The sequence below is a fragment of the Tursiops truncatus genome, chromosome 11 (assembly GCF_011762595.2).
Source record: "Tursiops truncatus isolate mTurTru1 chromosome 11, mTurTru1.mat.Y, whole genome shotgun sequence".
NCBI classification, from domain to species: Eukaryota; Metazoa; Chordata; class Mammalia; order Artiodactyla; family Delphinidae; genus Tursiops; species Tursiops truncatus.
This window is the reverse complement of record NC_047044.1, coordinates 85,638,102-85,662,595: the sequence shown is the minus strand read 5'-3', so window position 1 is coordinate 85,662,595 and position 24,494 is coordinate 85,638,102. Positions and strand designations below refer to the sequence as shown.

At 39.8% G+C, this 24,494-nt stretch overlaps 1 protein-coding gene across 1 annotated transcript in view; it reads right to left on the bottom strand.

Moving 5' to 3' along the window:
* Positions 1–24,477, bottom strand: part of RECQL (RecQ like helicase) — a 33,585-nt gene extending 9,108 nt beyond the window's left edge. Inside the window, exons 1-6 of the mRNA XM_019936594.3 lie at positions 24,368–24,477; positions 22,000–22,047; positions 13,938–14,135; positions 12,871–13,050; positions 9,261–9,367; positions 5,644–5,842 (exon numbers count right to left, since the gene is read on the bottom strand). Of these exons, the coding sequence (XP_019792153.1) occupies positions 5,644–5,842; positions 9,261–9,367; positions 12,871–13,050; positions 13,938–14,135; positions 22,000–22,015 (700 nt within the window). The 5' untranslated portion in view covers positions 22,016–22,047; positions 24,368–24,477. The remainder of the gene's footprint in view (positions 1–5,643; positions 5,843–9,260; positions 9,368–12,870; positions 13,051–13,937; positions 14,136–21,999; positions 22,048–24,367) is intronic.
* Positions 24,478–24,494: the final 17 nt, after the last annotated feature.

Sequence of the window (24,494 nt, the reverse complement as noted above, 5' to 3'; positions counted from 1 at the left end):
TAACTGCTTGGGAAGTTGTGAAAGCTTCAAGGGAGGTAAGATCTGAGTTGGGTCTGGAAGAATCCAGCAGAAGTTCGGGAGGAAGGGAAGAAGAAGACAGCAGGCAGAGGAAGCAGCATGCACACATGCGGCAAACACACTGGCATGAAACCACTCGGCAGGTTCAGGTATCAACAAGCAGTTCAGAGGGGCTAGACCACAGGGTGCTGTGCTAGATGGACCTACTGTCAACCCCAGTCGGCTGGGAACTCTATTCTATTCCCTGGATGGTTCCAAGTTACAGCTGGACCAGAAGAGGAACCTGTATAAGGCCTGGGAGGCAGGAGAGAAGCAGCTGCTACACTCTGAAGGGCCTTCCCGGCGGATAGGATGGTGGACAAATGCCAGCCTGTCCCAGTTCTTCCCCATTCCTCCTTCAGCTCTTCTTCCCAGCTGTAGGCTTCGCTGATCAACGCCGGCCCCCTAGATGCCTGGCAGCAGACCCACGGAGGTGACGGTTACTCAGAGGAAACTAACCAGAGACTTCACTAAGCTCCCCCTTGCAGCCCCTCTGGCAATGGCCATGCCAGTTGCAGATTTCCCTACAAGCTCTGGTTGGTCCTCCCACACCAGTGCTCCAGGACTAGTCAGTGACTTTTCTCTGACCCTCCAACTCTCCCCCTCCAGACCTTCCTTCCCCAGCTCCTCCCACAATTGCGCAAGGTCTGCTTCCTAAAATAAATCCCTTATCCCTTAACATTCATAAGAGCTCGGCTTCCCTACCCAAACCCTGACTGATACTGTTACTCCAAAGAGCATAAAAAGGCAGGTTCAAGGGGCTTCCCTGGTGGCACAGTGGTTGAGAGTCCGCCTGCCGATGCAGGGGACGTGGGTTCGAGGCTCGTGTACCGCAAAAAAAAAAAAAAAAAAGGAAGGTTCAAGTAAAACTATGAACTGAACAGTTGGTTGATTCTAAGGAGCTAGAACTTTGCCCTATAGGAAATGAGGAGTCGTGTGATTTTTCAAGCAGATAAAGGACACAGTCTATGTTTCAGGAATCGTCTTTTGGTGGAAGTGTGAAGGATGGGCTGGAGTAAAGCAAAAGGCTGAAGAAAGGGAGACAAGTTAAAAGGTGGCAATGACAGACTGGAAAACTAAAAACAGTGAATATGAAATAAGGCATGACACTGAGGATAAATCAGAAAGAAAAGACTGAAATACATGAACTGCAACCCCATAGGTCCTAGTGGCTATTGGGATATGGTGGGGGGAGGGTGGGGGAAGAGTCCAAGGTTCATCCATTCATCACCTGGCATATGTTGAACACTTTTAACTATGTGCCAAGCACCTAGAGACCTAGGCACCAGAGATAAAGTGAGAACAGGGCAAAGGTGCTATGCAAACGGAACTACAATTCAAGCAAAGAAATCAGACAATACAAGGAGTAAACCAATAAGTATCTGATTATCAGGGCATGGTAAGTGGTCATCATGATAACCTTATTGTAGCTGGAGTATAACATGTGAGGGGAAATGGGGCAGAGACAAACGGGGGACAGATCACATATGGTCTTAGGGACCCCAGTTAAGAATGTAGATTTTATTCTAAGTACAAAGAGAATCTGCTGGGTAGTTTAGGGAGGGAAGTAACATGATTTGATTTGGTTGCTGGGCGAAGGATGAACTGTAAAAGGGTAAGACTGGAACAGAGACCAGCTAGGGAGCTAGTGTAGTAGACTGGTGGAAAGGAGCCCAGCTGGACTTAAGAAATAGCAGTACAGACAAAGAGAAGTGGACAAGCTTGAGATTCAACTTAGAGGTGGAGGCGACAGGACTTGGTGGTGGACCGGATCGGCAGAGGTAGGATAAGTCAGGGACAATGTGCCACCATGAAGTTACTCGTTCTCAGCTCCAACTCCACCCTTCTAGACTCCGCTTTGTGGCGCTGGAGTGGGGAATCTCTGCTTTGCCAGCTGGCCCTGGAAGCACAAAGTACAAGGCTGGGGGAGGAAGAAGAGTGCTGCTCCTTCCAGTTTGCCTCGTGTGTGTTTGCTGGTGTTCTCGGGAATGTCGCCCCAGCAAGGTTTATCCATCACTTAGCAGCAGCTGAGTACAGCTGGCAGTTTTCTAAGCTTTGCAGAACTGACTTCATCACAGGTCCACCCTATCTCTGCCTCCACAGACACCAGCACCAGGGAGCTGGGCCTCCCATAGGTCTGAGCATCAGCTCCACAAGGCCCCTCCTCTAGGTTTCTAAATCGCGTCAATCCCAACCTTTCCTTCCTGTTCCCCCAGCCCTAGGGATGGTAGTTGCTTCTTCTAGCTTTTACCTCCATGATACATTAGTTTTCTTTTCCTTTTTTCAGTTAGCTGCTTATAATCACTTTTTACTTAGTTAACAATTCTTTACATAATGTAATGTAAATTCTCTGTGTTCAAATAACTGGTATGGCTTTTGTCTTCTGACTAGACCCTGACTAAACAGATTTGCTAAAACTTTGGCTTGAGTAAATGTGTGAGTGGTTATTAAGTGATTTTCTAAGATAGGGAAGATTGAAGGGGAAATTGCTTGGGAGAATGGGGAGGAAGAGGGAAAGACATGGAGAAGGGAAGCAAATCAAAAGTTTTTGATCAAGGAAAAAAAAAAGTTTTTGATTGCGCACAGCAACAGGGCAAATAGTGATTCCCAGTTACAAGATAGAAGGAAAAAGAACAGGCCTTTTGGGAGGCATTTAGTTGTAGTCACGCTAGTTGAGATACACATGAAAAAAGAGAAATTTTACAATGTCTTGAGACAAGTGAAAGTGGAAATACAACATACCAAAACTTAAAAGAAGCAGCAAGAGCAGTTCTAAGAGGGAAGTTCATAGCAAAAAACATCTACATTAAGAAACAAGAAAGTTCTCAAATAAACAACCTAGCTTTACACCTCAAGGAACTAAAATAGGAAGAACAAACTAGGCCCAACGTTAGCAGAAGGAAGAAAATAACAAAGATCAGAATGGGAATAAAAGAAATACAGACTAAAAAGACAATAGAAAAGATCAATGAAACTAAGCGCTGGTTTTTTGAAAAGATAAAATAGACCAACTTGTTAGCCATACTCAACAAGAAAAAAGAGAGAAGACTCATATAAATAAAATCAGAAATGAAAAAGGAGACATAACAACTGATACTATGAAAATACAATTATAAGACACTATTGTAAACAATTATATACCAACAAATTCGACAACTCAGAAGAAACAGATAAATTCCTACTAAAACCTATCAAAACTAAATCATTAAGAAATAGAAAATCTGAACAGAAAAACCACTAGTAAGGAGATTGAATCAGTAATCAAAAACCTCCCAACAAACAAAAGTCCAGGACCAGATGGCTACACTGGTGAATTCTACCAAAAATTTAAAGAAGAATTAACACTAGTCTTTCTCAAACTCTTATAAAACATAGAAGAGAAGGGAACACTTCCAAACTCATTCTACGAGGCTAGCATTATCCTGATACCAAAACCAGGAAAGAACACTACAAGAAAAGTTATGGGCCAATATCCATGACAAACATAGATACAAAAATCCTCAACAAAATATTAACAAACTAAATTCAGCAATACATTAAAAGGATCATACACCATGATGAAGTGAGATTTATTCCAGGATTGCAAGGATGGTTCAATATCTGCAAATCAATCAATGTGATATATACCACAGTAACAAAATGAAAGCTAAAAATCACATGCTCATCTCAGTAGATGCAGAAAAAGCAAAATTCAACATGCATTCATGATAAAAACTCTCAACAAAGTAGGTTTAGAGGGGACAAATCTCACCATAATAAAGGCCATATGTGACAAGCCCACAGCTAACATCATACTCAATGGTGAAAAGCTGAAAACTATTCCTCTAAGGTCAGGAACAAGACAAGGATGCCTCCTTCTCACCACTTTTATTCAACATAGATTGGAAGTCCTAGTCAATAATTAGGTTAAGAAAACAAAATAGAAGGCATCCAAATCAGAATGAAAGAAGTAAAACTCACTATTTGCTGATGACATAATATTATACATAGAAAACCCTAAAGACTCCACCAAGAACCTGTAGAACTTATAAACAAATTCAGCGAAGTTGCAGGATACAAAATCAAAATCCAAAAATCAGTTGTGTTTCTATACACTAATAACAACTATCAGAAAGAGAAATTAAACTAGATCAAAAAAGAATAAAATCCCCAGGAATAAATTTAACCAAGAAGGTGAAATATCTATACACTGAAAACTAAAAGACACTGATGAATGAAACTGAAGAAGACACAACAAATGGAAAGATACTCTGTGCTCATGAACTGGAAAAATTAATATTGTTTAAATGTCCAAATGACCCAGCGCAATCTACAGATTCAGTGCAATTCCTATCAAAAGTCCAATGGTGTTTTTCACAGAAATAGGAAAAACCACCCTAAAGTTTGTATGGACCACAAAGACCCCAAATAGCCAAAGCAATCCTGAGAAAGAACAAAGCCAGAGGTATTACGCTTCCTGATTTCAAACTATGTTTCAAAGCTACAGTAATAAAAGTATAAGAACATACAAATAAAAGCTATAGCTAAAGTAACGGGACAGAATAGAGAGCCCAGAAATAAACCCACGCATATACAGTCAATAAAGTTACTACAAAGGAGCCAAGAACATATAATGGGGAAATGATGGTTTCTTCAATAAATGGTGTTGGGAACACTGGACAGCCACATGCAAAAGAATAAAAGTGGACCCTTATCTTACACCACATACAAAAGTCAACTCAAGATGAATTAAAGACTCAAACGTAATATCTGGAACCATAAAACTCCTAGATGAAAACATATGAGATAAGCTCCTTGACATCAGTCTTGGCAACGATTTTTTGAATCTGAGGCCAAAAGCAATAGCAACAAAAGCAAAAAAACTCACACACAAAAAAACAAGTGGGGTTGCCTCAAATTAAAAAGCTTCTGTATAGTAAAGGAAACCATTAACATAATGAAAGGCAACCTATGGAATGGGAGAAAATATTTGCAAATCATATACCTGATAAGAGGTTAGTTAATATACAAAATATATAAAGAGCTCATACAACTCAATAGCAAAAAAACCCAAACAATTTAATTAATTTTCAGATTTTTTTGCACAGAACATGTCTGAGTAATCTGATTCAGGCTATGACTGTAGGATTCTGTTGGAGAAGCAAAGAATAAAGTTACGAAAATATACCATAGAACTATTAACACTGAGGAGTTAGTTGGGTGTAGATCCTGAAGTGGGTGCTAAAGACACCCAGAATGATGACTAAAAGAGACAAATCTGAAGCAGATGCAAATTCCTCAACAGATGTGAAGGAGAATCTGGAGGTCAGTAAGCCTTTATGGCTAAAGATGGCAAGGTATAATATTTGCTAATAAGCACACATTTCAAAAGATAAAGGCAATTAGACTAATAAACACTACCATGGGGGTGAGGGGTAAAGAGATCAAAGATTCTGCCTCTTGACTCCCCTTATATTAAGGCAAGAAAAAATGAGTAATAACTACCTAAGAAGATAATTTTAATGGAAGCAGGGATTTCCATCATGTAAAGCTGAGTAAGAAAAGAGTCCCTAGCATCAAGGGGTTTTCTAGATACAACATACATACCAGGTCTGAAATCATGTCCCCATTGACTACAGCAATGAACTTCGTCTACAGCAATTCGGGTAAATCTCCTTGCTTCATAGGCTTTTTCTAGTCTTGACATAAACATTTTGCTTTTTGCAATTTTCTCTGGAGTCACATAAATTAGCTTTAGCTTGGAGTTTTTATTTACCATTTCAGCATGAACCCATTTCACATGCTCCTGTTGAAAGGAAACACAGACACAATGATAGCAGAGCTAAGCTAGCAGACTGCAATACTCAGTGGTAAATGAAGACATTCATTACTCAGAAGCAACAGCCTTGGGGCTTTTTTAGCAACAGATGTTTACTTCATTAAAATCAAAGTAATGTCCCAGTACTAAACTTCATGGCAGCTGTGCAAACAGCATTTCAGTTACTTACTTACATCCAGACTGCTGATAAAAGAATAATCTCATTTGACAAAAAAGAGAACAAAAAAATGAATGTGAAGACACTCCAATAAGCATTTACTCCATAAAGGCATAATGCTAAATTTTTCACAATAAATGCCAAAATGTAAGCTCCATGCGATAGGTATGGTGATAAAGGTGGGTTTTATTAATTTTTAACATTATATTTGAAATCATTTCATGCATGTGTGAACTAGCTATTTTAATGATGTTATCAAATCTACTCATAATCTATTTAGGTTTTATGAAGTATCTTATTCATTAAATTTTTATAATATGAAATACATATATTTATATATTATATATATCGGGGTCCCCAACCCCCGGGCCACAGAACACTGCCTGTCCGTGGCCTGTTAGGAACCGGGCTGCACAGCAGATGAGCGGCGAGTGAGCAAAGCTTCACCTGTATTTACAGCCGCTCCCCGTCGCTCACATCACTGCCTGAGCTCACCTCCTGTCAGCACTATGGTGAGCTGTATAATTAGTTCATTATATATTACAATGTAATAATAATAGAAATAAAGTGCACAATAAATGTAATGCACTTGAGTCATCCTGAAACCACCACCACCCCCAACCCCCATCCGTGGAAAAACTGTCTTCCAAAAAACTGGTCCCTGGTGCCAAAAAGGTCAGGGACCGCTGACATATGTAATAAGAATAAATCTTAAGAACTAACAGCTATTAGGTTCTTAATGTTGTTGTTATTTTCTATAATATTTAGAACAGTGGATGTTGTATTTTCTCCCTCTAACCTAATTAGGACCAAAAGAAGTGGTGAATGTGATAGAAAGTCAAAATACTTTCAATCATCCCAGAAAAGCAGTTTGTTAACTCGAGATATTCCTAGTTTTGTTAAGAAATGGCCAAAGTGTATTAAATATTTCAGCTGGTCCTAAATGTCCCAGAAATATTAGAGGAGCAAACATAAGGCTATTTCCTCAGCAACTCTTCAAGCAGTAGTGACATGGCCTGAACTTGTAATTATCACACCTTTCTAACTACAGTGGACCCTGGAACAACTCAAATTTGAATTGCATGGGTCCATTTATATGCAGATTTTTTTCAATAGTAAATACTACAGTACTGCGATCTGCAGTTGGTTGAATCCCTGAAATGAGGAGAGCTGACTATAAGTCACCCACAGATTTCTGACTGTGTGTACAGTTAGGGGCCCCCAACCCTCACGTTGTTTAAAGGTCAACTGTACTTTCCATTATTATTACTCTCTTTTTCAGTTTTAAAGAAGTGCAATATGAGAAGGCAGTGTTCTCCACAGATTCATTTTGGTGAATGAGAAAGCAGTTATAATGACACAAGAGTTTAAATAAAACAAAATTATATGGGAAAGACTAGGAGAACCAGGGCTTCCCGAAGACATAGCTGACTTTAGGGCTGGGAGGAAATATACAAAATGAGCACAGAATATCTTATAAAAGAAAGCAAAGACTCAAAAGCTATGAGCTACATTTAGGAGCCACCTTAGATAAGACTCTCACTACTCAAAGATGGGACTATTTCACCATAAAAAAAGAATAATAACTATGGATCAAAAGACATCAAACATGTTAAAAATCCGTAAATTTACAATGATACTTGGGGAAAAAAAAAAAAAGAACTTATTGACCACCTTCGGAGAATGCTGGAAAACCAACTCTTTCTGAAAATTGGTAAAGAAAGGGGAAGAACTTTCAATCTGCAAAGAGTTAATAAGGAAAACGTTCTTTTTTACAGAAAAAGTCTAGCTAATATAAGAAAAAGTGAGAATTAGAAATCACCATCTTGTAACCCCCTAATTAAATAATGCTCTAGGATAGGCAATAATCATCGGTGGCTGCTAAAAACCATTAGATGAAAAGGTGATAGAGAACTTGATAATTATAGAGCAGGCAGACATAAGCTGAACCCACTGATCAAGCTAATGTCACAAAAATATAACTGGGTTTTATATACCTCCTGAATGATACCAGGGGAAAGTATACTCTTGCCAAAGAAAGAAAAGAAAAGAAAGCCCAAATACAGTCAAGCTTTTAGATCTAACTAAAAGCAACAAGTGAAACAACATCACAAGAATACAGTCAGGAAGAGACAAAATATAGGAAAGTATAGGACAAAAAAACAAACAAAAAAAACAACCTAAACAATAATTTGCGTGGGAAACAAACAAGAAATAAGGGAAACCTATGGATATATCAACCAATACAACATAATGCATGAACCTTATCTGGACCATGATTAAAAAAAATAACAACATTTGATGAGACAGAAATCTGAATCTTTTTAAATGGTGGTTTTAAAGAACTAATACTAAATTTTTTAGATGTGATAATGGCAATGCAGTTACCTTTTTAAAATGTTAGACATACACACTGAAGAAGAAGCTACGATTGAAATGATATGATGTCTGGGACTTATCTCAAATAAATAAACCAAGGGTGGGCAGGAGGGGAAATTGGGGATATACAGACGAAAAAAATTGGTCATATACTGATAACTGTTAAAGGTACTTAACGATACATGGCAGTTTTTATACTATTCTCTCTACTTTTGTATGTTTTTAAAATTTTCAATAATGTGCTTTTTAAAAAACAAACACCTTGGAAATGCTTTATTCTACAGATAAAGGTCCATTCCCAAACAGAAGAAATTCCACAGGGGTTGGGTACCTTGTTACTAATTCATTTTTTCTATTTAATTATATTGCATAATAAGAAATTCTTGCTCACTATTTTAGAATGGACACTATAAAACAGCAAATATTTCCTGTAAAGTGCCAGATAGAAAATATTAGGTGTTGTGGTCCATATCACAGCTACTCAACTCTGCTGTTACAGCAGGAAAACAGTCACAGATTACACATAAAAGAACCAGCGTGATTCTGTTCCAACAGAACATTATTTATGGCCACTGAAATCTGAATTTCATGTAACTTTCACACTTCACAACATACTATTCTTCTTTTGATTTTTTTTAACCAATTAAAAATATAAAAACTAATCTTAATTCACGGACCGCACACAATAGGCAGTGGGCTAGAACTGACCTATGAGCAGTAATTTTCGACTCCAATGTAAACAGTTATCAGTTTTTTAATTTTATAAGCAACTCAATTGAACCTAAGGTTCCTATTTCAATGAAGAGTGTAAATTAAAAATAAAATACAATAAAAGCCACACACGCATACCTTAGAACTAGAAGCATTTAACATGGTAGCTGAAATTTCTAATTGTTTCAAAACCATTAATTGGTCTTCCATAAGGGAGATCAATGGGCAAATCACGAGTGTAAAACCTAAAAGAGAAAGAAATCTACTTTAAATTTTATATCACCACCAGAATGAGTTTACCTTCTTTACTGTAACTTCCGGCCCTGCCCATCAATTCAGACTGATTTTCAATGCAGCCTTAGCAATATACCAGCTATTTCTTACCCTCATTAATAAAGGAGGTAGATACGAATAAACAATAAGCCAAATAAGCAGATATAAGATAAACAGACATCTCTCACCCTATCAGTCTTACAGAAATATAGATAGATGTTATCATTTGGAATTTACTATCATTTTTAACATTTGGTATTGGTAATCTCAGTAAAATGATATAAATCAAGTCAAATACTATCCAGTTAGCTTTCCAAAGAAAACATAGCAACTTGTATCATCTAGAATGATAGTTACATAAGTATCCATTCACTTACTGCACCAGATTAATTTAGTCGGATCAGAAATCAGTGAACGGTTTTATTGACTGACAAGTTATCGTAATATATCCCCTTTCTCTGAGAACTGAAATTGTTTGCAGCAGCTACAAAAGCTATTCTACATTGTTAAAATCCTAAGTTCTTACGTTTCTGTAGTTTGTTCCTAAAAAGAACCTAGGGCAGAAAGCAGACCAGTTTAAAAAATATACTCAAGGTTACGACCTTATCAAGGATTTTATCCTCTCAGTTAGTCCTCTCTCCTGTATTTTCACTTTCTCCCTCATTACTGGCACCTTCTCATTAGTATTTTATTTTATCTTATCATCTTATCTTATTTTATCTTACTTTATTTTTTGGCCACCCTATATGGCATGTAGGATCTTAGTTCCCCGACCGATGATCAAACCCGTGCCCCCTGCAGTGGAAGTGCGGAGTCTTAACCACTGGACCACCAGGGAAGTCCCTCATTACATTTAAACATGGTCAAGTCTCTCTCAAATTTGAAGAAACCCTGAACACCTAATTCAGGGCCCCCTGTCTTTTTCCCTGCATAGCAATTCTTTCCCAGGAGTGTCCCTTTCACTGGTTCCACTTCCTCACTCCTACTCACTCCCAAACAATTGCTCTTTGGTTTCCACCCAACCATTTTACTGAAGCTGCTCTAGCCAAGGTCATATTTGAGTCCCTTGTCACTAAGTCCACTGGAACTTCCATGTCCTTATTTTATTTGACCTTTTGCCAACAGTCATCACTATTAACTACTCCCTGCTTGAAATACTCCCTCCTCCAGGCTTCTGATAACCCCATACTCTCCTGACTACCCTCCTACACTTTGCTTCTCTGTAAGGCCCTCTGTCTCTGTCTGTCCCTAAACTCTTGGTGTTCTGGTTTCTGTTCTGGGCGCCCTTCTCTTCTCACGCTGTTCTGGATGATATAATTCACTTCAATAGCCATCTGCATACTAACAGCCTCCAACCCAGCAACCTCAGGTCTCTCGAACCCAAGCTTTCCACTCAAACATCCTCCTACTCAGAGGACAATACTACCTGGATATCTTGCAGGCATCATAAATTCAACAGGCCCCACATTAAATTCATCACCTTCCCTCTCCATTCCCAAATAAGTTCTTTCTCCAATGTACCCTGTTTCAGTGAACAACTTCACCATCTGTCCCAGCCTCAAATCTGGGCAGCTAGACTATCTCTTCTCCTAGTCCTGTATCCAATGAATACCAAGTCCTACTGAACCTACCTCCTAAATATTTCTGGAATTCCTCCATCTGCTGGAATTATCCTTCTAAACCACAAATCTGACAAGTCTCTTACCTGTTTAAGACCCTTCAATAGCTTTCCACTCATCTAAGGAAAAGTTTTAAAAATATCTTTAAAGATTCTTTCCACATGTCTTGGCCTTCACTGCCTGCCACACTAAAATGATTCCAGGTTATTGAATACCCCACACCATGCATGTTCTCTCACTTTTAGGTGCGCACACACACACACACACACACACACAAAAACACACTATGGAATATTACTCGGCCATAAAAAAGAATGAAATAATGCCATTTGCAGCAACATGGATGGACCTAGAGATTATCATACTAAGTGAAGTTAGCCAGACAGAGAAAGACAAATATCATATATCACTTATATGTGGAATCTTAAAAAAAAAAAAAAAGAGATACAAATGAACTTATTTACAAAACAGAAACAGACCCATAGACACAGAAAACAAACTTATAGTTACCAAAGGGGAAAGGGTAAGGGAGGGATAAATTAGGAGTTTGGGATTAACATATACACACTACTATATATAAAACAGATAACCAACAGGGACCTGCTGTAGAGCAGAGGAGACTCTACTGAATATTTTGTAGTAACCTATAAGGGAAAGGAATCTGAAAAAATATATATACATATATATGTATAATTGAATCACTTTGCTGTACACCTGAAACACAACACTGTAAATCAACTATACTTCAATTAAAAAAATATTAAAATAAAAAAAAGCCACTTCCTCAGGCCTTCCCTAACAGCCCCTAGACCAGATCTTTGCACTGACTTAATTCCCTATTAAAACCTTTATCACAAAACCCTTAAAGCTATTGCTTGCAATTAAGCTGTATTCTCTAGACCAGGGGTCAACAAACTAAGGGCCGGTTGCTTGTTTTTGTAAATAAGGTTTTCCTGGAAAACAGCCACAGCCATCCCTTTACCTATCGTCTGTGGCTGCTTTCCTGCTACACTGGCAGCTGAGCAGTCGGCACAGACCTCACGGACCGCAGAGCCTCTCCCATTTACTGACTGGTTCTTCGAGGAAAAGTCTGCTGACCCTGCTCTATACCCCTGGTAGTCCCCAAACAGCAGCATCAGTGTCATCTGAGAGCCTGTCAGAAATGCAAGCTCTTGGGACTCACACTAAACTAGAATCTGCATGTTGATCAGATTACCAGCTGATTTTTATGCACGTTAAAGTTTGAGGAAGCACTGCTGGCCACTGAGCTCTGTGAAAACGAGGACCACGTACATCTGCTGACTCCAGTATCTCCAGGGCCTAACACCACAGCAGACACTCCACAAAGACCTGGGGCTCGACTCCAGGCCTACTGACTCCTTTTCTAGGGCTTTTTCTCCTACAACATGTTCTTTAATGATGTTTCAGGAACCAGATAAAAGAATGAATTACTCTCAGTCTTTTTTTTTTTTTTTTTTGCGGTACGCGGGCCTCTCACTGTTGTGCCCTCTCCCGTTGTGGAGCACAGGCTCCGGACACACAGGCTCAGAGGCCATAGCTCACGGGCCCAGCCGCTCCGCGGCATGTGGGATCTTCCTGGACCGGGGCACGAACCCGTGTCCCCTGCATCAGCAGGCGGACTCTCAACCACTGTGCCACCAGGGAAGCCCTACTCTCAGTCTTTAACATTCCCTCTCTAGGTGAATCCTTTAAATGTGTATTAGTGGAGAGATAAATCAAACAAAAATGCACTTGATTTTGGCAAATATAGGGCTAGACATTTTTTTTAAAGACTTAAAGATATATTCAGAGAAATAATGTTTCTTCACGTTAAATTAATGTTGATTAATACCCACCATCTGAACATAACGCTGGTAACTGGTAGCATAAGCTCTTTCCCCCACCTGTAGGCATAACGAGAAATACCTCCTTTCCAGACATTGTTACATTAATCGTTTCCAGCTGAAGTGACCTGAACTTCTGCAGTTTAAAGACATTTTGCAGAACATCTTTAACTTTACCAGACCATGGAAAATCTAGAAAGAGAAAAACAAACCAGATAGATTAGAACTATTCAGTATTATGAATGAGACACAAATGTGAATGGCTGTTTTTATAATAGAGAAGAATCAGATCAATATATAAGACTTTTAATACTATGGACAATTTAACTTTTATAATAATAATTTTGAGATCTGTTTAATTCACGATGCTAAGCAAAATCATACTTAATGATATATCATAAGAAAAAGTACATCAGAAAAAAAATGACATTTGCCGGTGATAAATAACTTACAGAGGAGAAAGGTGTTTGGTCAGGTATTTGAAAAACAGTCTGCATGTCCATCAGGAAATTCATAGCATCATAGAAAACTCAACTATCATGAACAAAGTTAACGATTACCTGAAATTTTTGGTGTAAATATCTTGTTTAAAAATGAACACTGGAAAAAAAGGCCCACAAAAGCATTCAATTCTTTCAAGAGTTATAGTTTTCCACGATTAATGATAAACAAGATGCTTGGCAAGACCCTGAATCAAGAAAGGTTTGTTCACTAGGGCAGGAGAATGCACTGCCCTTCAACGAGTTTGAATTTTTTTCTCAATTGTTTAATTTTTTCTAGTTAAAACCTAGAAAACTGAGTTAAATAAATATCTTATTTTTCTAAGCACCGATTAATGTTGCTAAAACCATATTTGGACAAAATAATACATTGTGAATAATAAAGGCTTCATTTAAAAAGAACATGGGTAAAGAATGGTCTGCTTCCAAGTTCCCCTGCCACTTAAGGAATGGCTAGTTTCAACTCTTAAGCTACTAGAAAGCACTGACCCAGGCACAATGATTTAATTCCAGTTCATAGAACTGAGAAGAAACAAAACTGGCAAAGATAAAAAGAAAAACAAAAAAAAAAGAGCAAACCTTCTTTATTCCAAGAGGCAGGTGACGAATCACATTCGCTGCTCTCGCCAGCATCAGAATTCTCTAAACACTGCTTTAGTCTCTTTGTTAGGACATTTTTTTTCTGAATAAGCTCCTGTTGCCTTTCCAGAAGTTCTTGAATTTGAATGTCTACCACATGTAGCTCACTGGTTATAGAATCCAGTTCCTCACTTAGAGCTACGAGGGAGGAAAAAAGATATAATGACCAGACAGAGTTAATCACAACTTTAGGTTTCCTTATTATTGATTTTTACGTATTCCTCACCATCAAAATTATATACTGATCGTAATATAGCAGAGTGGTTAAGAGCATGTGTTTTGGAGCCACACAGACCCGAGTTAAATCTTAGGTCTTCCTCTTACTGGCTGAGAGACCTCAGGCTAAGTACCTTATACTTAACTGAGCCTCAATTTCCCTATCTGTAAAATGGGGATAATATTAATACCTAGCTTTCATAGAACTGCTATAACAAATTAAATGAGATAGCATATTGAAAGTTCTTAACACAGTACCTGGCACACAGTTAAGCATTTCATCAATAATAATTTTTTTTATTATGTTGTAGGGCAGTGGTCCAACCATCTCCTAAATCATTTCAGTAAAGTGACCAGACTTTGAAGCAAGAGGAAATTATTTAAAAGTCATACCCTAACTACTTAGCTATCATTTTACAAAAACATTCATATTTGGGTTCATACTGTGACATTGTAAGGAGTCGGTGATTATAAATACAATGATGTAACAGTAAAGAGAGAAATCAAGCATGCTACTGGAATTGGCATTACAAGGCCAGCATGCTAACTTATAAAGAAGCCTTAACATGACTCTAATCAGTCCAAATATTAAAGTCAAAGTGAGATTTCTTTTGATATCACATCAGTGGAAGCTAGAAAAATTTTATAGATTGGTGTTTTCTAAAACATCTGCCTGCATTAATCAGTGTCCAGTTTTTGTTTTGTTTTTTTTGTTTGTTTTTTTTCTTGGCCATGCTGCATGGCTCGTGGGATCTTATTTCCCTGACTAGGGATTGAACCCTGGCCCTCAGCAGTGAAAGCACAGAGTCCTAACCACCAGACTGCCAGGGAATTCCCAGTCAGTGTCCAGTCTTAATGCCCTTTCATGAGATGAAATCTTAGAGTTATGATTTAAAATAGGATGCTCCGGTGGCTTTGTATTCTACCAACTGCCTGCACGATTCTTGGTTAGGGCTGGCCACCAGGGAAATCTGTAGGAATGAAACAGCAGCCAGGTTTACAGTCAGGAGGCTGGCATAAGGTCAGGTGTTGCTGCAGCTCACTCCCGTTGTCTGTCGCTGATCCGCTGGCTCACCTTGCTGACAGGGGGCAGAAGCAGGGGCAGGTTTACCCACAGCTTCTTCAGCTTCTTTGAATCCTTGGCTGGGTTCAAATGCAACTTTCTGCGGCAAGTGCACCAGCTCTTCCGCAGGGCACCAGCGTCCTGGAGGTCAGAGCCTTGGGGACAGTGACACATCACATGAGTCCCAATGACACACAGGTTCTACTTGGTCCTAGTGCATTTCAGCTCTTCCTTATCCTCCCACATGCCACATCCATCCTCCTGACCCTGCTGCTGGCTCTTGTGACTTCCAGACCAGCAACGGACTTCTTCACCAGTTCCCATGATCACGTAGAGACTAATCCCTGGCATAAATCCCTTATATCACTCATAATGATTCAGCTTCTCTGATGGAACCTGACCAATGCCAAATGTTGTCCCAGAGGAACAGAACCTTAATGGGTTCTCTGAATCGCTTCTGGGCCACCTGGAATTGAGTCTCTGATCTGATTAGATTTAAGGGTATTAATGACCCCTCTTTGCAGTAGTAGAAGCGATAATGGTATTCCACAGCATGCAGTAGACAAAGTTAAATTATCATCTATAGATACCAGTAATTAAGTACCTAGAGAAGGCAATGCTCTGGGTGACCAAGTGTTTGCTGTCACAGAACATTTTTGTAAGAATAATGGGGTCGGTTGGTTGCTTGCGAGTATGCTGGAGCACTTGATGAGAGAAATGCAGGGTGTCCATAAAGGGACCTCAAAGTTTCTATGACTGTCCTAAACAAAACCCTTATCTCCAGAGATTACTGAATACAAACAAGTTTAAATTCTGCAGGTGGCTGCATTATGATACAAACTGAATTCCCAACCTCGCAGGGACTCTTCTGTTAAAGTTAGGACATTGATTTGGAAGGAGTGAGACCCTGAAATCGGGATGGGAACATATGGGCAGATTCCAATGAAGCAGGGGACCTTGAGCCACTAATTCTGCCAAGTCTTTTTTGCCCCCCCCCCTTTCTGAAACAGCCACCTCCTGCCTGTTACGGTCTTTCCTGAGGTAGATGCCCTGCAAGAGCACGTTAATCACTCGAAGGATCTGCCCCCACCACCTTCCAGTGCTACAAGACCCACGAGGCCCCAGAGGATGAGGTATAAAAATGTGAACTGTGAGAAAATATGACACACACCAAAAGAGTTGCATTTGCCAATATCCATCACCAGAAACTAGAGAGTATACGTGGGAACAGGTCCTAAGGCTACTAAATCAAGGTGGACAGCATACAATATTGAATGAAGCCAAATTTACTGGTGTGGACTCAATAAGAAATTCTGGATTTAGGGACTTCCCTGTTGGTGCTGTGGTTAAGAATCCGCCTTCCAATGCAGAGTACACAGGTTCGAGACCTGGTCCGGGAAGATCCCACAGGCCACAGAGCAACTAAGCCCATGCTACACAACTACTGAGCCTGTGCTCTAGAGCCCGCAAGCCACAACTACTGAGCCCGTGTGCCACAATTACTGAAGCCCGCACGACTAGAGCTAGAAGCCACAGCAATGAGAAGCCCGCGTACCACAATGAAGAGTAGACCCTGCTCGCCACAACTAGAGAAAGCCCAGGCAGCAATGAAGACCCAACGCAGCCAAAAATAAATAAATAGATTTATTTTTTAAAAAGACAGGACAGGGCTTCCCTGGTGGCGCAGTGGTTGAGAGTCCGCCTGCCGGTGCAGGGGACACGGGTTCGTGCCCTGGTCCGGGAGGATCCCACGTGCCGCGGAGCGGCTGGGCCCGTGAGCCATGGCCGCTGGGCCTGCGCGTCCGGAGCCTGTGCTCCGCAATGGGAGAGGCCACGGCAGTGAGAGGCCCGCGTACCACAAAAAAAAAAAAAAAAAGACAGGACATAGTCCAACAACAAAATTTAAAAAAAAAAAAAAAAAGAAAGAAATTAATTCTAGATTTAGTGTGCTAAATATAGTGGCCAGGAGTGGCTCTAATAATTTACTTAGCTAGTCCCAAAGATGAATATCAGAAAGTTGGGAGGGCTGGAGTGGCTGTTCTCTGTAAGCCAGGAATGACCATGGGAAGTGCTGCCTTTGAACTAGACTACCTGAATCAACGAGAATGATGGATTCTAAGACATGGGGGCTAAATGCTGGGAATTCAGTTCACGACCAGAGGAAACGTAGATGTGGCTGCCATACCCGGCAATAGAGTAGAACAGTCTGACCCACAGAGATCTTCGGCAGCAGCTAGCTGATCATGATGTCTGAAATGGAAATAGACGACTTGATCTGTACAGGCAGAATACAAAGGCCTGATTCTGGTAAACACAAGCCTGATTTGAATCACCGCAACGGAGACATAGTCCTTCAACCAGTTCCCAGAAATGGCCAGTTTATAGACCTAGAGTCCCTTGTATAAAGTGGAAGTTGGGGCCCTTTGAAAAAGGACCCTCCTAACACAGCTAAAAATTTATGTGGTAAATCTTTCCACTATCCTTCTCCACAGAAACTTATCAAGGTAATTGTGTACTGGGAAAAGGAAAATAACTTCTCAGAAATTACCAGACATCAACTCTAAACTGATAATTCCTGGAGAACTAAAATGCCACGGTGATCCACCAGTCAGAGTAGGGACTGGACAAGCAAAGCCAATGATCAATGCAGTTTTGCTTGGGTGCATCATACAGTGGGTTAGGAGGTCCTCCAACCTACTCTGTGGTTACTTCCCCAGTTCCAGCAGGCATAATTAGAACAGGTATATTCAGCAACTGGCTGAGTTCACACGTAGGTCTCCTGATCCAAGAGTAAGGACTATTATGGTAGGAAAGACCAAGTGGAAGGCAGATAAGTGTGCTTACCTATCCAAACAGTGAATAGTACTCTTCCCACTGCCACTAGTGAAATGTTTGCTTCCCATCCCTGAAACTTTGGACTCTGCTGGTCTAGAGGTCTCAGTTAGCGAGGAAGAACTCTTCTACCAGGAGGAAAAGCAACGGTTCCATTTAACTGGAGTTGACTACCACTTGGCCAGTTTGCATTCCTCACGACAGGAAATCAACAGGCAAAGAAGGGGGTTACTGGACTGGCTGGGGGGAGTGATCCTGACCATTCAAGGGAACTGGATTGCTATGACACTGCAGAGGAAAGAAGTGTGTCTGGAATGGAGGGGATCCTCTAGGCTGTCTTTTGGTATTCCCATGTCCTCTGATTAGAGTTAATGGAAAACTACAAAAACTCATTACAAGCAAACTGCTAAGGCATATCCCACCAGGCAAGGCCCCATGACCAGGTGAGGTGCTTGCTGAGAACAAAAGGATATGGAACGAGAAGTTGAAAAGGCAGTTATAAAATATAGCTATGACCACACGATCAGGTGAGAACCAAGAACTGCAATAGCTATAAGCATTTCTCCCTTATTTTGACATTCCTATATAAGCCAAATTTGGGTTTTTCTTGTTGCTGGTTGGTTGGTTGGTCGGTTGATGGATGGGTGGATGGCTTGATTGATGTTCCTGCTCGCGTTCCCCTAAATTCTAAAATAAAAAGTGTTAATAGTCTCTAACCTCGTATCTCAGGATTTAAGTTAGAAGATTATCAAGAAGGATGTGATTCAGCAAGAAGAGGAATGAGCGTCACGCAAAGATGAAGAAAAAGAATTCCTGTCCTCTTCGGAGGAGAGGATCAGTGTATATTTGGTTGGACCAGGGACAGCTGTATCATGTTGGGGAGCCAGAGATTTAGAAGGTGGAAGTGAAGCCGTCGCCATATTTTCCATATTTAAGAAGGTCAGTGCAAGGTCAGGCCTGGTGACCTCACTGGCATGGGGCAGCAACTGGGTCCATGATTCCAGCTGCTGCTAGATATCCTTAGGGAGACAGCAGGGCCTGCAGCTCCTCTAGATCCTGTTGGTTCTCCTCCCTTGGCTTCTCTGAACACTCAGCCAGGTCATATGCAACTCCACGGGGAAGGACGTGAGCATTTTGACAGGTCCTGCATCACCTACACTGGAGGCTTTGAGGCAATAAGAGACTGATCTAGGTTCCGGTAAGATTCATCTTCGTGGGGAGCAGTTTGTTTGGGCATTCCCCACTGCATATGCATCTTCTCTTCCTAACTGCTGGCTCCTCCAACTTTGGGCCCAGCTCCAGACACGCAGGCAACAGACAGAAAGAAAGAGCTTAACCACTTCCCATATTCACACCAAGTAGAATCCCTACAGTTAGTCCCTTCTATCTCTCATAGTGGCTCTGCTTCCTGATCAAATCCTACATAACAGAGATGTTAATGTCAAATTACGCTACAAAGTCAGTATCATCGTACCTTAGATAAAGTCCTGATTGACTAAGAGTATAAGAGAATAGAGCTAGTTGTAATAAATCAGGGTCTTTTAATGTTTTTGTTCAAAATTATGTCACCTCTATTGCCAGCACGGACAACACATGACTTGTATTATTGGAGATGAGATTGAAAAGTGAAAGATTTCAATAATCCGTAACAAAGAGGGCTTATTACTATAATATATCTCAGGAGCACATAGTATTGAGCAGGGATCACACTCCAGAGTTCCTAAGCTTACAGCTGATGCAAGGGTGGTATCAGTCTTCAGAAACAGCACATTTTCTAGCAATATCCCATACTGAAATCAACAACGAAAGGAAAGTGATTTGCCACAAGGGAAGCCTTCAAATCCAAATCAATAAACTGCCTGAAGGCAACTTCAGAGGCATTTCAAATATAGTTCGACAAGTGGGTAGAACAATAGAAGAGGTGGGTTATTTGAAAGGGGCACAATATTGTAAAGGCAATGATTCAAAGTAAGCATCTCCTCTTAAATAAAATTTATCTATGTCATTACTCAGTTATTTTAAAAGCATAGCCTACTGAGAAAGCTTAAAGTCTTGTTAAGTAGAATAACTCATTTATGCATTCCAAAAATAACTATACCCAACTGAGGCAAGGTTCCGTAACATCTCTGAAACCCTCACCTTTGTCTCTTAGTAAAGAACATTTGGATTAGCATTTAATATAACTTAAATTGTTACTATTTATTATTAACCCTTAAGCTGTGAGAATGAGTCATGAGACAAAGCCAAAATCTATGTCACTATTTTTTTCATATTTATATTTAAATAAATTGTAGTTTTTAGGGGTGGATGGGAGGATGCCATACTTAGGGAAACCATTTCTTTAAAGTTTGAAAAGAACCTAATCTTTTTACCCCACTGTTAGTGCTAGTATGTAGCAAAGGCCATATTCACTATATCCTACAAAGGACAGGAAAATACCATAGAATAAGTTCCTCACTCCTGCCATCCACTTCTTTACTGAATAGTCAGCAAGACCTCACTAATAAGCACAACAGAATCTAGCCAAGTTTATAAAAACAAGCAATGGATGGAAATATACCAAAATACCAAAAGTAGCTGCCTGGAAAAGGTCAAATGGAAGTTTTTCTTTTATACTTTAAAAACGTTTCAAATAGCTCCACTTACAGGAACTTATCTTAAGGAAATAATCAGAGACGCACACAAAGCTTTTGATTCAAAGATGTTCAATGCAACCTTTTTTACATTTTAAAAATGGAGACAGACTGAAAGTTCAACACCAACACCAAAAGTGTTAATTGTTTAATGTCACTTCAAAACAATAAAATACAGAACAGTATTAAAAATAGAATATTTACAACATAGAATTTACTTAACAATATGTCTATACTCTGTATCTACATTGTTTTTAAAAATCACATTACCAAACATTATGTACAAAACGTTAAAAATTTTGTTGAAAAACAATACATCTAACTGTTACAGTATTAACCTGACTAGTGAGATTATAAATGATTTATATTGTCTACTTGATAAGTTCCCAAATGCTATCAAGAAACATATCATTCCTTGGAACTCTTATGTATTGCTTTTTGGGAACGTAAAATGGGATAGTCACGATGGAAAACAGTACAGTAGTTCCTAAAATAATTAAACATAGAAACACCATGTTAACCAGCAATTCCACTTGTAGGTATATACCCCCAAAACTGGAAGCAGGGGCTCAAATGGATACTTGTACACAATGTTTGTACCAGCATTATTCACAAAAGCCAAAAAGTGAAATAACCCAATGTCCACTGACAGACAAATGGATAAAGAGAAGGTGGTATATACATACAATGGACTATGATTCAGCCTTAAAAAGATACATGTTACAAAACAGATGAACCTCAAAGACATGCTTAAGTGAAATAAGCCAGACACAAAAGGACATATATTGTATGATTCCACTTAAATTAGGTACCTAGAATGGTCAAATTCACAGAGACAGAAAGCAGAATAGTGTTACCGGGGGCTGCAGGGAAGGGAGGACTGGGTTTAACTGGTACCGAGTTTCAGTTTGGAGGGATGAAAAAGTTCTGGAGGTGGATAATGGTGATGACTGCACAACAGTGCAAATGCACGTAATGCCATGCACGTAATGCCACTGAACTGTATGCTAACAAGCAGTTAAAATGGTAAATTTCATTAAGTACATTTTCCCACAATGAAAAAAAATCTGAAAAAACATCACTTCTATAATCAAAATTTTTAAAACAAGTATTTTTAAAATTTATTTTTTATTAATTTCTATTAAGCCTTTTTAGAGCAGTTTAAGGTTCACAGCAAAATTGAGGGGAAGGTACAGAGAAAAACATGCAATTAGAAAGAGAAGAGAATGAACTACAAAATGTAATCATCTCCACTAACCTGAAATGGATGCCATTCTAAAGTTGAATTGGAGAGCCAAGTTTCTTTCTAAAAGTGAAAGAAAAATCAGAGCAACAACTTTTTAAAAACAGTACTGTTGATAATGCTCAATGATAATGTCATTACTAAGCACAAAAAATGTTAGAAAGTAAACTATATACTGCAGTGACCTTTCAATAAGGACTACATGCTTCTTCCCACTCTACATTTTTATGGAAAATTCTCTAGATTTCAGAGAAGTGTCCAAAGTCACATAAACATATAATAACAAGTATGACGTCAAGAACACTGAACAAATATCCACCAGACACAAAGCGATGTCACAAAAAAAGAGCAAAGCTTTGAGGTTAAACAGCTTTACCACTAAATTACTGTGTGATCTTAGCAAACCTAAACAACTTGTTCATCTCAGCCCCTTTCCCTGTCTCTAAAATTGGGATGGTGGAAGCTATTTTACAAATAACAAGTTGGATAGATTCAAATATCCCAGGTGAAGCAAAATCCATCAACATAATATTCAAATTAATAATTTAACATTTTACTGAATATTTGCTTTAAAGGGTTACAATTTAGACTCAATCTTAAAAGAGGAATTGGTATTCTACAGAGGGGTGAGATTTCAGAGGGAGAGAACATGAAAAGGTCAGAAGTGGGGAAAAAGCCTGGTTTGTATTAAGGAACTCAAAATATTTCTGAATGACTAAAACTTAAGAGTACACACGAGCAAGTGGAAGGAGGTCAGGTTGGAGGGTAGGAACTTTATTTAGATTGTCCATAATCTCCAGGAACACCTCCCCCAACTCTGATATGGAAAACCAATATTTTCCAAAACTAACTTAGAATGTTCTCCAAAGCTTCAGCATCACCCTACCCTTACTCAAACTGCTGACCTTATGCCCTTCCTCATGTAGAATTCTGTAGTCACCACTAGGCTGGAAAAATAAGTAGGGTCTTCTTTACCTTGCTAAGAAGTTTGGAAGGGCCACACCACTAAAAGATACTGAAGAAGGGGAGTAAACCAAGGACTTCTAATTCTTGATCGATATGAATATGTCTTCACCATTTTGTGGAAATATAATTCTCCTTCTCTAGACTGTAAGGTTCTCCAGGGGGGTAGGGATTGAGTCCCTTCACATCTGTATCCACATAGCCTAGCACAGTGCCTTGCATATAGTGCAGGCTCAGGTTTGCTGAGATTGAAAGCAGAGGGTTTTTCTATACTTATGAAACGATGTAATCTACAACCATTTTGCCCCACTATTTTAAACGACTCCTTTGATTATACTGTTAAAAAACTGCTCATAAACTCCTTTCCCAAAGGATGTGATTTAATAGCAAAAGCTATCTGAACATAAAATATGTTCAAAAATTAATGAGCTATCTATAGCATGTGTGTCAGAAGTATACCTAGGCACTGTTAAAATCCAAAACAAACGGAGACCAGTCTTGAAAATTTCCTGGGCAGACAAAACCAGCACAGACATACAAACAAAACTTAATTTAGCTTATTTTGAAAGACTAACTTGACCTGGGGCATTTTTTTGTTTCTGCCTCTGGAAATCAGAAGCAAAACTCCAACTGTTTCCCAAGGTTGCTAGGAGGTAACCACTAATCAATTCCCTATCCTTTAAGAAAATGTTAATATTATAACCAATCAGTGTGAAGAATAAACAGTCCTTACTAAACAAGCTGCTTTATAACAATATAGCCCTGAGCCTAATTCCATGTTTCGATTTGAGTGCTCCCGGTTGGCAAACTGTCTTTTTGGTGTGTACACATGAACTTTTACTAATTACTACTTCCATGATTCAGTGGTTTTACTTGCTATATCTGAACTTTTGCAAGCATCCTCAGGAAATATTTTACAGGGTCTCAGGCAGTCATGCATGCTTGACACCAAGTACCAGAGGCTAAATCACACACACACATCCTCCAACTCCTCGCCCCCTGCGTTTAGACGCAACAGCAATTTAATAATACCCTCCCTTACGCTTAGGCGTTCCCAGTGGCGTTTCCCAGTAAACAGTGGTTGCAAATAAACAGGCTGTGGTACCCAAGCCTCCTGCACGGAAAAGGCTGGTGATAAAAAAAGACCGGTCGGCAGTGGAACGTGCCCCTAAAGGACCGAGTTCCATTAGAGCTGAGCGATGATAGAGAGTTCCATTAGAAGGGCGAGGGCCCCTGTTTCTCCCCAATGTATTGGTGGAAGGAAATGAGCCGGCCTCCCCATCAGCCAGGAAAAGGAATATTAGCTGTTTCAAAGCGGTAACGGGAGTTACCCCAGAACGTCTCCCCAGGGGGTTAAGGGACATCCTCCCCTCCTCGGTCTCCGACCCCAAAACGCCCCTGCCTCAGGTGCGCTACTCACCGCTTTCAGACGCGCTCCAACGAAAACTTCCCGCCACCAGGCTCTCCTTTCTTTCCAGCCAGGAGCATCCACCCTTCCGGGTCGGTCCTTTCAACCAATTGCAAGTAATACCCTTCTCTTATTGGTC